A 15,693-nucleotide genomic window follows, 5' to 3' on the forward strand; every position below is an offset into this window, starting at 1 on the left:
TTCTAAATGAGTTGTCATTAAAAGGTTTTAAATTGAACGGAAACTCATCGAAATGAGTGCGGAAGACATCAAAGGATCGTCTAATCACCTACATTTATTTCATATATATCAAAAAAATCTGTTTATTAAGCAATTTCTTGTTTCTTTCAAACACACTGCCGTTATTTCGCTGCATTATTATTATAAACGCACAAAAACCCCGTCTTTACTATTCTGAACGCTCTATGGGACAGTTTTTGTTGTCATTTTGGTGTGGAGGAGGGGAGACTGTGAGAGATTTTTGATTAAGATATGTTTCTCTTCATGAGTTCATGATGATTTCATTAATCATCATTTTATGCTGCTTTCAATGTAATGAACGATTGTCTCAGAATGTTGATGGGGCGTGCGCGGGGGGAATGGTAATGTGATAATCTTTCGTCGTTGTGATAAGTATCGCATTACGTTTATTTGTCAGTTTCATTTGCACCTTTGTATCGAGCTTATGAGAAAAAACAAGCACAAAGCATAAAAATAAAGTGCTTTTGTCTGCTGGAGCCTGAGTATGATGACAACGAGACACACTGGCTATGTGCATGCCGAGCAGTGAGTTGCATTGAACAAACAGACAAGAAAGAAAAAAAAATTTCACCGGCAAAAATACCGAATACGAGAAACCATACGCCAAAGAAAATCTATGTTTGCAACGTTACAGCACCGATACTCCATATATTCCGTATTTGAATTGCATACAATGTGTTTGCAAACGCGTTACAACAATTCGCCGTAGTAGAACTTTAATGAAAACATTCGACATTATAGTCACGTTTTTCATTAGCCAAGTTTTCATAACCTTCATTCGTTCAGTTTCTATAAACTTGTCTTTTCATTTAATTAGGATGGATTATGGCATATATAATATGCTATACCGACGTCGCTCGTCGTATTTTCCGTATTATTATTATATTTTTTGTGTGTGTGTGTATGCGTTGAAACAAATAACCGTATAAAAACACATACAAATACATGAAGTGAATCTTAAAGCCTCATATTTATCATTATAAAAGATGAACGATTCAGCATGGTGTGTTCATTTTATTGCTATTATTATTATTAAGGCGATGCACATATGAAATGGTTGGCGAACACCATAGGAAAGTGTATTAATTAACAAAGAGTCAAAGATAATTTTCATCTACAAACTCACATAAATATTTATTATAATACACACACACATACGGTCCTTGTGAACGGAAATACATATTTTGAGCCGACAATTTTGAAATAATTCACAGCCTACAAGCCGCATTTCACAAGTATAATTTTACCCGCTCCAAACAAGAAAAAAAACTTTACCCATATTTACTCGTCATTTCGTAAGTTCTAAGTTGAGGTTTTTAGAAACTAATAAACAAATACTCCGGCAAAGCTGTTTCAAATCTCTTTCTCGCTACCACGAAAACTATCTCATTCAAATTGCGTATTGAATTTTCAATTTTACTCAACTAAATCTGTCTGTTTGCATTTCAAACATAATCTTGAATATATTCCAAATAAGTTTGGCTCATGCTGTCGCCAGAAACAAGCACTGAATAAACAAACTATCGCAAATATTTTGCAACAAAATGCAAAGTAAGAAAGAGAATAACATTACATTTTATTCGTGCAAAGTGCAGCGTCAATTCGTTTGAATTGATTTCAGTCTTTTACGGAAGAAGTTTTTTTCGGTTTTATTTATCGTGCGCTCAGATTTTCTATATGACCAAAACAATGCGACATACACACAAACTAAAGCGATACGGATTCGGATATCGATCAATACTTTGCATGAGAAATGAAGTGGATGATTTTACATAGTTCCGTTTATTCTTTAGAAATGCACACCGAAAATTCCACCACTCAGACCTTCGACTCGAAAAATGGGTTTCGGTTGTTTACAATAATATTGACACTATGCAAAAATAACGGAACAACACATAGTCGCCGCAGCAATAACACCAGCATTACAATAGCCATTCAACTCTTTCCTATCGAAAAAAAAAATCGAAATTCCATTTTGCGGCGTTGGTTTGATAAATGGAAAAATTATTCATGTGGGATGTGACAGGACAAAAGCAGATTTTACAGTTTGAATAGAAGAACGAAAGCAAACGGAAAGATAACACACGCTATTGTCGGATTTTTCGTTTTTCATGTGAAAATAAAAGAAATATCCGCACTTTCATGCCTTTCATCCCGATATGTTTGCAGAATACAACACACAATCATATTCAAACGAAAAGTAAGCAGTTTTTCCAAGAAACCGCATGAACATTAGAAATCCAACGATAAACATTTGAACATTCGTTGATTTTCTTTTAAAATTATATTCACAAATGAGAATCTGTGACAAAGGAAGAAATAAATTTGACTATTTACAAATATTATAAACAATAAATGTTATTCTGAAAACAAACAATAATTGTATTGTTATGTGTGAATAATGCATATTAAACAGAGTATACAAACATGCGAATCGCCTTTTATTGATACGAAATTTGTATTGCGAACATATTCAAATTCAGCGCTATACTTACAATAATTTGTTGCCTTTATGTTTGTGTGAGTTTGGATTGTGCTGAAAAATTCAAATGAACTGTTACTTCACATTGCGACTCAATCTGATTTTGAATCAATCTCTCTTCACTCTTGAATTATGCTGTGGCTCAAGAAAAAGAATTGAAAATAGTGCTATTTTCTTCGTATATTTGATATATTACCTATTTAAATTATTAACTTATTTAATATTATGGCCTAAATGCAGATAAATAATGTAAACCTCTAATCGTAATATTATTATGGCAAAATTTAACACATGCAATTTTCATTCTATGACATGATTAAGCATTCGCTGAGTAATACATTTTGCAATTCGTCCATATCGGTCCAATCTTTGAGCTCGTTTCGAATGACCACATTTCGTATGCAGCCTTTGAAGTTGTCACGATTTAAAAGTGTGCCGCTCGGTGCCGTCTCCGGCATTCCGCCAATATATAGGGGACTCTTTGTGTGCACTTTGCCCAATGTTTCATGTTGCTTCAGCTTATTTACGGATGGTAAATTATCGACACGGATTGCAATTTGATTTGAATCATAGATTGCAGATACATTGTGCCAATAATTATTGCAGAGTGTGTATTTCGATGGAACATTGCTTTCAACACGGAATGGATGGCCGTCTCCCAAGTCACAAGACATGATGATCTATTTGAGAAAATGACAGTTTTCAATGAGCAAATCATCATTTCAAATGACATTTTTACATTTACCTTTCCTTTGTGCAGCTCAATTGATATGGCTGGAAATCCAACTGGCTCGGCCACACTCAATATCATGCCTTGCATTTCGGATGTTCGGAACTCAAAGTTGATTTCCAAGTATTTTCCCACGTGGAAGATTCGTTCTATAGAAAAAAGATTCAAAATTTAGGTCCACACGAAATAAGTATTTTAAAATGTTTTGATGAATCACAAAAGCACTTACTGTAAATAGCATACGCATCGCCGGCAAAAAATGAACCTTTTTCAACTTGTGGAAAGCATTGACCAATGCCAAAGTGTCGTCCGGGTTTAGCCAAATCCTGTGATATATTATTCACGAGGAAGCGCCTAATACAACCCTTGAATTGTTCCAATTTTGATGATAATTCGGCCGAGAATGATAGCATGCTGTCTACAATGCCACCGATATACATCATATTCGATGCGCTGATACGTCGTGGCATTTTAAAATCTTCTTCGTCGATGGCATTCGTGTTGCCGTCGCTTTGGATCCGGATTGTCAGAAGTTTATTCACACATTTTAATGTGATTCGATGCCAGTGTCCGTCATTTAGCTTACGTGACATAATCTTTTCCATCCGTTTTCTACCCCGTGCCACAATATTAAGCTGTCCATTTCGCAAAGTCAACGTAAAAAAGTGTTTTTGCTTCTCTTTTGCTCCCTGTACAAGAAAAATCACAGACAAAAAAAATGCTGTTAGCCTATAATCCATAACTATTTGGCTGACAAAATGCGGTGTGTTAATTTACCGGTACGAAAAATAGCAGTCCATTCGGATAGAATGTTCGAAACTCGAATTGAATATCAAAGTTTGTCTGCCACAAATGTTTGCCAATGTTTATGACAGAATGACTCTGTGATGTATCGCCAAACTTAAAAGCATTCGGTTCGTATGAATAAGAGCCGACCTGAAAAAAAAACAACAACCACAAACATTTCAACATACAAAAAAATTCGCTTCTAATTGAAATTCAAAAGTATGTTTAAAAAAAACTAAATATGTATATCTACCCGATGGCAACCCTCTGGCGAAGCAGTGAAACTTTTACTAATCGGTTCTGTTTTCATTAAAATTTCATTGTAGATTTCATGATTTCCCATTTTCGGTCCATCGCGTCCAACATCAACATTTGTTGCATTAACCAAATCACCAAATGATATCGTTTGATTATTCACAACGAAATCTTTGAGCGTTCCATGAAAAGCGTCGACACGCTCGAGTAAATTCAAATATTCCGGTATATTTGGAATGCCACCGACGTAAAAGCCACCGGAACCTTCAATCATACTTATTACAAATGGTTGTGATGATAAAGATTTGCTCATTTGATATTCATCATCAACACGTAACTCAAACTTCCGGCCCAACTTCAGCACATTCACCGTATGATATTCACCATCGTTTAATGTATTATTCGAGATAAGTTCGATTCGGCCACGACCAGCATCGGCCCAAAATATAATGCGACCGTTCACCAATGCAAATGAATAATTTGAGCGCAAATCTTTTTCGTCGTAATAGTTATTGGCCAGTTCCTGGTGTGGCACCACCGACAACAAAATTAATGCATCGCTCCGTAACGTCTTAAATACGAATCCAACATTTGCTCGCTTGCGTAACGAATGATTTGGTAGCTCGAGAAAACCATTGCCATAAAATCCAGCTCTGTGTCAAAGGTAATAAATGAAAATCATATGAAACATGATTAGAATAAAAAGAACAAATAAGTTTTCCATTTTATGATATAAAGTGTACCGTGTTATGCTTTCTCTGCATGATGCTTCAACGCCATTCCGAAGCGATGTTTCAAGTGGATCGTACGTTTCGCCATTGATTTGAATATCTTTCATGCATCCCAGAAAAGCAAAATCGGCTCCCGGTGCTTTTGTTATTGCCGATTTAAAATCAGGCGGAATTCCGCCCAAATAATAAACGGCTCGTGACAAGTCCGGCAACAAAGCCGATGTAATTGGTGTTGTTGGTGCGCCAGTCAACGGTTCTTCGTTGTTCACTTTCATTTGTCCATTTTCGGTACTTCGTTTTGATGTAAATTCACGCGCCACTTCTACACTTGTCCATTGTCCCGTATTGTATTTTTTGCCCGTGCTAATCTCCAGCTTCGATGTGCCACCATAATCAATGCGGAACATAATTTTTCCATCATAAAGTGTAAGCGATATGGACCGATTCTGTGCATTCAAATAAGAAAGAAAAGTTTTCGTTCAACTGAACATGGAATAATTAGCAAAATGATACTCACATTTTTTTCGTCAATTGCCAAGAAAAGTAGCGCATTCTCGTCCAAAGTTTTAAATGTAAGCTGCAGGGCGAAAAAGTTTTTCTTATACGGTTTTGAGCGCTCTTTTCTCACAACCGAATAACCTTGGCCATTGAAATGTCGTGCACCATCGATGGCGGTTATTTCACGCGCACCCAATGTTGCACCATCACATTCACCTTCGGTATGCATGAAATTCCACAAACCAATTCGTTTTTCATCGATATATACATTGCTGAGCACAGCATTCAAGCCAGCATCTTGTGCCAATAGCTCTTGCGGTCGAATTTCATCTGGTACGCCACCAATCCATAAACGCTTATTTGGAGTGAATAAAATTCGTGTTGATTCTGGTTGAGACGATGTACTTTGTACGGTTGATGCTTTATTCCATCCCGTACCCATTTGACGCACAATCAAATTGCCAACGTTCATTGTACGATTGGCCTCGATTTGATACCATGCCTCATCATAATTCAAATCTTTTTTATGCAATTCCATGGGATGTGTTATTGATACAGTGTCGCCACCCAAATTCCAAAGAAAACGTATTTTTCGTTTCACCATTTCAATGGCTAAGAAGCGATTATCCTCTCCTTGCATAAACAGAATGGGTGTTGTTGCTAATTTTGTATTCAATGCCACTGATAGCTTTATATTGTTGGCAGTCGACAGACCCAACGTTGGTAGCGTATATGATCGAACACATTTCACCGATTTTGATTCCAATGAAACACGAATCTATGGAAGAAGAAGGTTAATGAACTTTAGTATGTTTTTTCTAAATTTTTTCCAATATTTAATCGAACTATTACTACTACGAAATAATATAAGTAAGAGAATTGTTTTGAATTGGAAAATAAAGTTGTGTCAAATCAATTTATGATAGTGTGACAGGCAAAGTTTTTTTTCTATTTTATGTATTTTAAAATGTTTCGTGCTAACTTTTTTCTAAAGAAATTCCATAGAATATTCATTTATTTTGCACATTTCCATATAGAGACTTTTTCTGGAGCAACAAAGACACGAATTTTGAGTAAACAATCGTTTCGTTTCAAATTCATCAGCTAGAAACATGCAATAATTTCATTTGTGTGTACAATGCCACCACTTGTTTGCCGATTTGTTTCTCGGAAACAATGTGACTCTGATTTCAAACTACCGTTTTTGCTCATTTCATTGATATATTGTCGATAAGTTCTTCGAATCTGTGTAACACATGATGAAACATGTTTCAACACGAAATCGAAAATAAAACCATTTTGCATAGCATTGCGATATCTCCCGTTTCTTTTGGTTTTCAATCACACCCATTGACATTTTCTCTTTCAACTCCAAACAACTTGAATAATTGTGTAGCGATTTTGAATTATATTTCCAACGGAACAATGTGTTGATAAACTTGTATGTGATTTGCGATTAATAAAAATATCCCAACTGTAGAATGGCGAAAATGTGTTTTTTTATGGAAATTAATCTGAAATATACTTACACCATCAGCGATGTGTCTTGCTTTGGCAATTTTATTTTTCAAATCCTGCATCAGCACCGACATAGTTTGGTTCCATTTTTGGAATTTTTCATCGTTTCGCCTTGAAGTCGTCTCAATAGTACTTAGCACATTTTTGATATCTTTGATGTTCCTCATCGATTGTGATACTGTAAAAAAATCCCAATATGTGAACCTAAATCCTCTCTTGCAGTTCAAATCCAAATGTAGATAAAACTCACCGTTTTCTTCAGCTAATCCGTACTTAACAGCCCATTGTGGTTCCAACGAAGCCAATTTCAATTTCAATTTGTAAATATCGCTGCCTGTAATTGCAATCGCACTGCGTCGTACTTCACGCATTTGTTCTGACACTCTTTTGGCCGCCTCAATTGTGCGCTTCAGGAATTCCTGTGTGTCATTCTTTGAAAATGAATTTAGAGTGAGCGAAAGATTATTGTTTCTCAGTCCCGTTTGCCAAATTGTATTTTTGATTGAGTCAACTTTACGCCATTGTGATTTCAATGAGAAGTCCAGATCTGTAAAAGTTTTAAATTCATTTTTTATATGAAGACACGAGAAAAACACAAACACTCGGTTGTTACCTTCCAATTTTTCCATTTCTTTCAATGAGTGTTGGTGAATTTTTTGCGATTTTTTCAACGATTTTGTGCTCTTTTCAATTATTGATTCGCCCTCTTTGGGATAGAGTTCATTCTCACATTCGATGACTGTTTGTTTTGCTCGTGCAGTTAAATCACGCGCCATTAATACCGAGTCGGTGATATTTTTATAAGCCGTACTGCAATTGGGATGAAATTAGTAAATATTGAAATGGATAAACCAAAAGTGATGAAATTACCTTGCAAGCATTGCAACTTCTGCACTATTTTTCGTATTTTGAAACAAACCAACGTATTCACGTGCGGCATTCATCAAATTATTCGAATGATTCTTGGCCATCGGTAGCATTTCTTGACGTATCTCATTGAGTTGTTGGGCCGACTGTGAGCTTGTTTCGCCAACAATTGTTTTCAATTGAATAATGGTGCCGAGATCCTGACGCAGTTTCTGATAATTATCGACAATCATATTAAACACGGTGTCTGTTTCTGGAATAACATTCGTTTTAAAAATATCGTTGATGTCGGTATGAAGTTGTGCAATTTTCTGATGTTGATGAATCAATTTGATCAGGTTCCTCTCGTTGGCCGCATGAATACTCTTCGACATTGTTGTAGTATCGGAAGTTTTATAGACATTTTGAATTAAATCGTACAATCGATTCTTGGCGTTAATTAAATCGTATTTCATTTGCGTTGCTTCAGCCATTTGATCGGTGAGAATTGATGACGTATTGGACCACTGGTCAATCAAATTAATGGCACATTGATGGGCACGATTGGCAACGTTATGGCTGTCAACGACACCCAAAATACTTTTCAATAGTTCTTCGGATTCAGCCAGTGCAATTGGAAGATTCACATGATGACTGCTGCCAATTCCGAAAACATTGAGCGTATTAATATGGGCTTGTGTTTCATTTTGAACGTATTCCATTTCATTCCAGAATGTGGCTGACATTATATTCAATTTTTCCGACATTTGACTGCGTTTCACCGCTTTCGCCAACATATTTTTCCAACGCGTATTCAAATTTGATCCTTTTGAACTCAACTGAAAATGAATAAAAAATTAATTATTTTCTTCGACATTTTCCTTCTCCACTCTTACCTTGTCGATTTGAAGATCGTTGTAGTTTTCGAGTTTTTCTGTAGATTTCTCAATGTCATTACATCTCATCACCAAATGCTCGGTTGTATTTTCGTACGACAATAATCGAGACCATGGAGCCGGTATTGAGTCTAAGTCAATGTGCTGACTTTCACTTTGTATGTAGTAAGCCAAGTCGTTGGAATTTTCGAGCAGTATCAGCGTACAATTATCACAAACTAAAATTATATGATATGAAAATAGATTTGGGATCGGTTAAAAAAAATCACAAAAAAGTACCTTGACAACCATTTGGTTCCAAAATAGATGTAGGTTGAGCACATTTATCGCATTTTGTACCGATAATGCCATCTTTACACATGCAGTCACCAGTGAATGCATCACATTCAATTGAAACCGAGCCGTGTTCATTACATTGGCAATCAATACAACCTCCACCCTCTTGTTCTGGTGAACCATAAAAACCGGGCGCGCAGAAGTCGCATAAATCACCAATATAGCCCGAACGACAACTGCAACTAACTCGACCATTATAGAATGTACAACCTTTGGCGAAATTACGATGCGTTTCTGGACATGGACACGACTGACAACCATATACGATTGGATCACCATAATACCCTTCGGCACAGAGTTCGCACTGGGCACCGCCCGTGTTATTGACACACATCTTTAATGAATCGAAAATATTGAACATAATTTGAAAAAAGGTAGAATTTGTCAAATAGCTTCCTTACCTTACAATATCCAGTCTCTTTGTCGCATTGATTGCTTCGACTGTGGCACTCACACGGTACCGACTTTCCAACGAAGTTCTCGTAGTGCTGATGAGATGTTTCAACATGACTTTCTTTGTGGCGATAGTATCCATCAGATGGATTTTGACATGATGATCCTTCATACATCTCTGGACATTGACACACTTCAACACCGATCGCCAAATTACTTTTCGATCCCGATATGAAAATTGCCGTCTCCAATGTCACATTCGATAATCTGAAAAAATTTAAAAAAATGTTTTTTTAAAGCAATGACGTCGCCCGATTTCTTTGAGTGAAAGTTTTTCATTTTGAATTGTATTAAACACCTACGTTAGACTTGTAAATGCAACTGATGATGCTCCACGTATCAAAATATATGTGATATTTTGTAAGGCGGTCATAAATATGCCACGTGATGCCACTTCACCGCTGGGATGCAATCGCCAATGTTCTTCAATCATACGAATGGTTTCAGTGACATTTGAACTGGTATGGAATGACTCCGGCTTCAAAGAAATTATATTCGTCGGTTATTTTTCTCTAAAAAAATGTGTGAAAATGAATTCTTACTCCAAAATAGTCCAATGTAAGCGAATTATGTGAACGCATTCGAATCAATGGGAAGTGTTGTAGCGTTATTTGATCCAGTTCCGTTTTGCATTCCATCATTTCAATGTTAAACTTGAATAAACCACCATAGCTCAGCAGTTGATCTCCGAGGAATTGCTTGGACATTTCAAAGTAAAGTGGTGTTTCAAATCCACGAGATGATTTCATAGAAATATTACCTTTGAAAAAATTATTTTTTGTTCATTTTATTAATAATTTTTTTTTTCCAAAATTTCGTTGAAAACAGTTAAAAAAAGACAAGAAAAAAGTGTGTCTTACCACTTGTGCCAGGAATGACAGACAAACCGTCCAAAATTTGTAAATTCGTTTCATAGCTAATTTCCGTGCTGTTATCTTGTGTTTGAAGTGCCACATATTCAATATTTTGGTATTCAACGGTCAAACATCGTGCATCATTAGCTCGTATCAATCCCCAACTAAAATCACTCTGTATACATTTCTTTGATCGGTCAAAACAGAAGCATTTAGTGCATCCATCTGCATTGTATTTTGACAATCCAAATGTTGATTCGATACATTGGTCACATTTTTTACCGGTTACCAATGATTTACATGAACACTGTCCTTCGTCATTGCATGGAATTGGTTCGGAATAGTTCGTCGTTAATGAACCGTCATGGTTGCATCCACATCTTTCACAGTTCGGATAGCCAAAGTATCCAATCGAGCATCGATTGCATTCACGTCCAGTGAACCCTTCACGACACATACACTGGCCGGTGTACACATCACACGATTGTCCAATCGATCCGGTGTGATCACATTCACATAATTTGCATCCTTTCTTGTGCTCCCATCCATATGAATTTGGCATACACTGATTGCAATCGATTCCTTTACTGTGCGGTGGACAAATGCATCGACCCGATTCTGGATCGCAATTGTATGCTGAATTTGAACATTCATCGCAATCTAAACAAAAAAAGAATGAAAATAATATTATGTCCGTAAGCTAAATGGAATTTGAAAAAAGTTCAATTCTGATTTTAATATGAAAACAGCTCAATCTAATCGCTATCTCCATTGCTATCAACCATATTCCGTTAGATTATTCATTAAATAAATGATTAAATATGTTAACATGTTAATACATACGTTTACATCCAGTCGCTGAGAGTCCATAAAAACCTTCGAGGCAAGAGTCACACATTGGACCACCAACGCCGACTTTGCAAACACATTGACCGGTATATGCATTACAACTGAAATTGACGCTACCGATGGCATTGCAGGCACAACTTTGACAGCCTTTACCCGATTCAAGATTCCAAAATCCTTCCGAGCATTTATCACATGTTCGACCTGTTACATTCTCTCGACAGAAGCATTGTCCATTATGTTTATTACAATTTTGCGCAACAGAGCCCAGCGGATTGCAGTGGCATTCTGTAATGAAAGCAGAAGAAAAAAAAACGAAGTGGCTTTGTTATAAATATGAAATACATAGCTTATAATTTAAACATCATTAACTTTAATTGCATAATTATATTATCAATTGATTTAATGAACATCTTGTAAAAGATGCGAACAAAGATAATAAGAAAATGAAATATTTTGAAACAACAACAATTGGCCTGAAATTTATCGATCGATAATCAATTTTACAATTTTATTAATTTTCGTTTTGTGTAGAACGTTGTCGGTTCATTTTTTTTGAAATTTTCCAATAAAATCATGCACATTCGATACGATCGAATCGCTGGAGATGCATTAAAAAAAACTTTATCGTATTTTTTAGTAGTAAATTTTCGAGTTAATAAACTCATATAAATTGAGTGCATTTGATGAGATTCATTATATGCATCGATTCAAAGCGATTCAATAGATCAATCTTTCAATAGAACTTCCGTGATTTTTCTTTGATGACGAAACTCTTTCATACAAATTTTCAAGAGTTATTGGGTGTATAAATTAATTTTGATCGCTGACAATTAGATGTCGCCACTTAAACTTGTATGAAGTTTGACAGGTGAATCCAATTGCATTTTGTACATGTGACATTTGCCAATCTAATTCAGAGCAGGAAGGTTTATTTTCCACGCAGCGTCATTATTTTTGTATCGATTCAAAATGAGTGATGAAGAAGTGTTTTTCTGTCTGGCCCTCCTTTGGTTCAATTTTTTCACTTTAATCAAAGTGAAAATAGATCTGAAGGTTATGAAATGTTGCAGGAGACGAGACCTCTCAATCGCCACAGAGAATGTTGAATTTGGTGAAAAAGAAGTGGTGAATTTGTTGAAAAACTGCGAACTCACCAAAAAAATTGAATGATTGGCGTTTTTTATTCGATAAATATGCATGAAAATGCATCAGGAAACATCAAAAGCATTAAATTATATGCGAATCAATCGTTTTAAGACATTTATAATGAGGTAAGACCAAAGAAATTGTGTGCCACACCAGCTGAATCCAAAACTAGTTGTAAGACGTTTTTTCACATTTTGGCACAATGTTCCAAAAATAGGAAAGAAAGGAATTTTTGTATCGTATTGTAACTGGAAGTGAAGAGGGCATCTGCTACGATAACCCCAGGCATAAAAATAAGGTATCAATCCCACACAATCGTCAAAATCGACAGCATAGCAGGATTTTGATGATTTCTCGGTAATGCTCATTATTTGGTGGGATTAAAGTGGTGTGGTGTATAATGAGCTGCTGAAACCGGGTGAAACAGTCACGGGGGATCGGTATCGACTACAACCAATACGTTTGAGCAGAGTACTGAGAGAAAAATTGAAAAAAACTGCGACAAGAAATAGTCGAAGGATTTTTTCAAAATTTGACATATTTCAAACATCGCAAAAAAAGATAATGGACTCTGGTCGGGGTGAGCTTGATCACCCCCCGTACTCTCCAGACCTTGCCCCTTCTGATTATCACTTGTTTCGATCAATGCAAATGGGCTTGTCTGAGATATCGTTTCGAAATCCTGAAGGAGTGCGAAAATGGATCGATGAATGGATAGCGTCAAAAGATGAGGAATTCTTTCGACGCGAAATCGACAAGTTAATAAGAAGATGGGCGGAAGTCAAAGCTAACGATGGGCAATACATTGGTTAATGTACTCATTCTTATTATTTTTAAATAAATGTTTCCTTTCACCAAAAAAACGATCAAAATTAATTTATACACCCAATACTTAGAGTACCGACCTTATATCAACATTACATTACAGGCCACTTGAACGCAGATTTGGAATGCGTTTCGAATTACATCGCTCTTAAAATTGAATATCGTCCTGAAACAGTTGTTTAACGCATGTTAATTAAACAATCAAAAGATCAAAGGCAGATGTTGAATGTATTGCGCGAGTTGAGTTATCGCATACGTGCAATTCATTTTTCGATTTTTGATTTACCGATCCATCAAAACTTTTAACGCTTTCAAAACTGTTGAAAGACACGAAGCAATTGCCTTTATTCGATTCGTTTGATCAACAACACATACACACCAGCACAAACAACATATCATCAATAACAACAAGAAAAACACTATCGTTAAACTTAAATTATAATTTTCTGCGTCAATGCGTCTCTGTGGTGCTAGACTATAAGTCTTAAATACATACCGTAGTGATATCTTGTTCGTGTTGGAAAGTATGGTTTATGGCGTATCGGTGCGCCGGGTATGATTCGGCATTTGTTGCAGTTGTTACGTTGTATTGGTCGATAATAGCTTTTATGCACATAGTTTTTGTTCGTTTGTTTAATTTGCGTTGCAAGAAACGGTTGTTTGTAGGAAGTTGGCATAAATCTTTCGGTTTTTTGCACATTATTCCCAACTAAATTATAAGATAAATAAGTTGTTGTACGGTCATACGATGGGGCGTTGAAAAGTTTGGAAGTTATCTTTGGTTTAGAGTTAGGAACTCTTTCATGGGTTTGACTGTTGAATGTATGTTGGCCGCCACGATTACTATCACCAATGTCAGTTGTATTTTTAAATTCGTGCCGGTATTGAGTGTCTGTGATACGCTTAACATCTAGTGCCAGCACATTTCCATTTGAATTATGTGATTGATGTACTTTGCGATGTTGATCACGTTTCGGAGTGAATCGATTTTTCGACGTTGTTTTGAAAATGTTCGATGTTCTTGTGCGACCGTTTCTTTCGACGCGTCGAACTGACTTGTTCATTAAAACATGCGCACTTCTTTCAATCGGTGACAGCGTCGGTGATAACAATGCTGCTGCTGTTGTTGTTGGTGAGGCGGTTAATTCATCGTCACTTTTAATAGTTTCATCACGCGGTAGCGATGTGTCGTGCAACGTCAAGGTATTGTTGAATATTTGACGTTGATTTTTAAATTGAACTTGACTTGTGCCAGTATTTATATCAATTCGATCTCTTTCAATTTGGTGACCATAACAACCGTTTGCAACGAATAGAATTGCCATCAATGTCGTTAAAATGTAACGACGACAATGGCATTGCATTGCACACAAATGATGCCAAATTTTTTGCGGCTTTTGTTTACTTAATTCTTCCATTTCACCATTATTCCATCATTGTGTCGATCGACGTGGAACTTTGATTATTATTTGGTATCGTTTGCACATGCTAACAATGAAATAAGTGCAAAACATTGTTATTCAATTTAGTATTTATTATAATAACAGCACTTTCTCAAGAATTTTATAAAATTCAAAGAAATTCACTTTGCGAACACACGAAAAATAAATTATACATTTCAACTGTGAAAAACACCAAGCACAGCAAATATTTTATTATCGATTGTAGAAAAACACTTAGAGTAAGGCGTTTTGTGTTTAGTTCATTCAGCGATAAGATCTAATTTTTTTCTTCTTCGGTTGTTCGTTGTTGTTTATGCTTTTAACACTCTTTGATTTTATTATATATTATATGGATTGGTTCATTTAAAATGTCTGTTTATTTTCAATCGATTGCCATTTATTCTACGATGTTTAATTTTCGCCAAAGTGTTTCCTGTGAGCGAAAAGTCTCAGTGATAACTCTCAATATGTGTATCGTAATACGTGTATAATAAATGTATGCCAGTTTGTGTGTATATAAGTTTTTTTTTTTCTTCTTCTCCGGGGTCAATTCGTAGAAACAAGCACAAAAGTTCTCATGCAAATCGGAACTCTCTGGTTTGAGTTACGATTTACGTAGTAGTTTGTGCGGTGTTATTTTACAATTTATTTTGTGCTACAACGCTTCGAATGTTGTTTGTTGTTTTTTTTTCTCTCTCTCACTCTGTCGCCCGTTTCCAGGCCGACCGATTCGAATATGTTCAATAATGAAGATTTCTTAACACTTTCATGTCATTCTGAATTAAACGAGAAACCATTTGAGATTGGCTACTCCATGGGCCTTAAAGTCTCTGTTTACGCCCGATGCAATTACGCTTTCAATAATAATATTTACTGTAATTGCGAGACCACTTTTGAAATAGGATAAACATTTAAGATTTTATAATAAATACATTGGTAAACATGGAAAGTGTCTTTAGTCGCAGCAATACGGATTTTTTTAATGC

General features: G+C 35.9%; 1 protein-coding gene across 1 annotated transcript in view; it reads right to left on the reverse strand.

Moving 5' to 3' along the window:
* Window positions 1-2,704: 2,704 nt before the first annotated feature.
* LOC116343222 (laminin subunit alpha-1) overlaps window positions 2,705-15,693 on the reverse strand; it is a 30,657-nt gene continuing 17,668 nt past the window's right edge. The window contains exons 16-33 of the mRNA XM_031771164.1: window positions 11,289-11,579; window positions 10,452-11,105; window positions 10,134-10,351; window positions 9,894-10,069; window positions 9,540-9,798; window positions 9,082-9,472; window positions 8,803-9,020; window positions 7,931-8,745; window positions 7,674-7,870; window positions 7,311-7,607; window positions 7,072-7,238; window positions 5,562-6,320; window positions 5,057-5,490; window positions 4,312-4,966; window positions 4,050-4,208; window positions 3,502-3,961; window positions 3,288-3,421; window positions 2,705-3,222 (exon numbers count right to left, since the gene is read on the reverse strand). Coding sequence (XP_031627024.1) covers window positions 2,848-3,222; window positions 3,288-3,421; window positions 3,502-3,961; window positions 4,050-4,208; window positions 4,312-4,966; window positions 5,057-5,490; window positions 5,562-6,320; window positions 7,072-7,238; window positions 7,311-7,607; window positions 7,674-7,870; window positions 7,931-8,745; window positions 8,803-9,020; window positions 9,082-9,472; window positions 9,540-9,798; window positions 9,894-10,069; window positions 10,134-10,351; window positions 10,452-11,105; window positions 11,289-11,579 — 6,659 coding nt within the window. The 3' untranslated portion in view covers window positions 2,705-2,847. The remainder of the gene's footprint in view (window positions 3,223-3,287; window positions 3,422-3,501; window positions 3,962-4,049; window positions 4,209-4,311; window positions 4,967-5,056; window positions 5,491-5,561; window positions 6,321-7,071; window positions 7,239-7,310; window positions 7,608-7,673; window positions 7,871-7,930; window positions 8,746-8,802; window positions 9,021-9,081; window positions 9,473-9,539; window positions 9,799-9,893; window positions 10,070-10,133; window positions 10,352-10,451; window positions 11,106-11,288; window positions 11,580-15,693) is intronic.

This window comes from Contarinia nasturtii, unplaced genomic scaffold (assembly GCF_009176525.2).
Source record: "Contarinia nasturtii isolate CC-2019 unplaced genomic scaffold, AAFC_CNas_1.1 Cnas_scaffold_993, whole genome shotgun sequence".
Lineage (NCBI taxonomy): Eukaryota > Metazoa > Arthropoda > Insecta > Diptera > Cecidomyiidae > Contarinia > Contarinia nasturtii.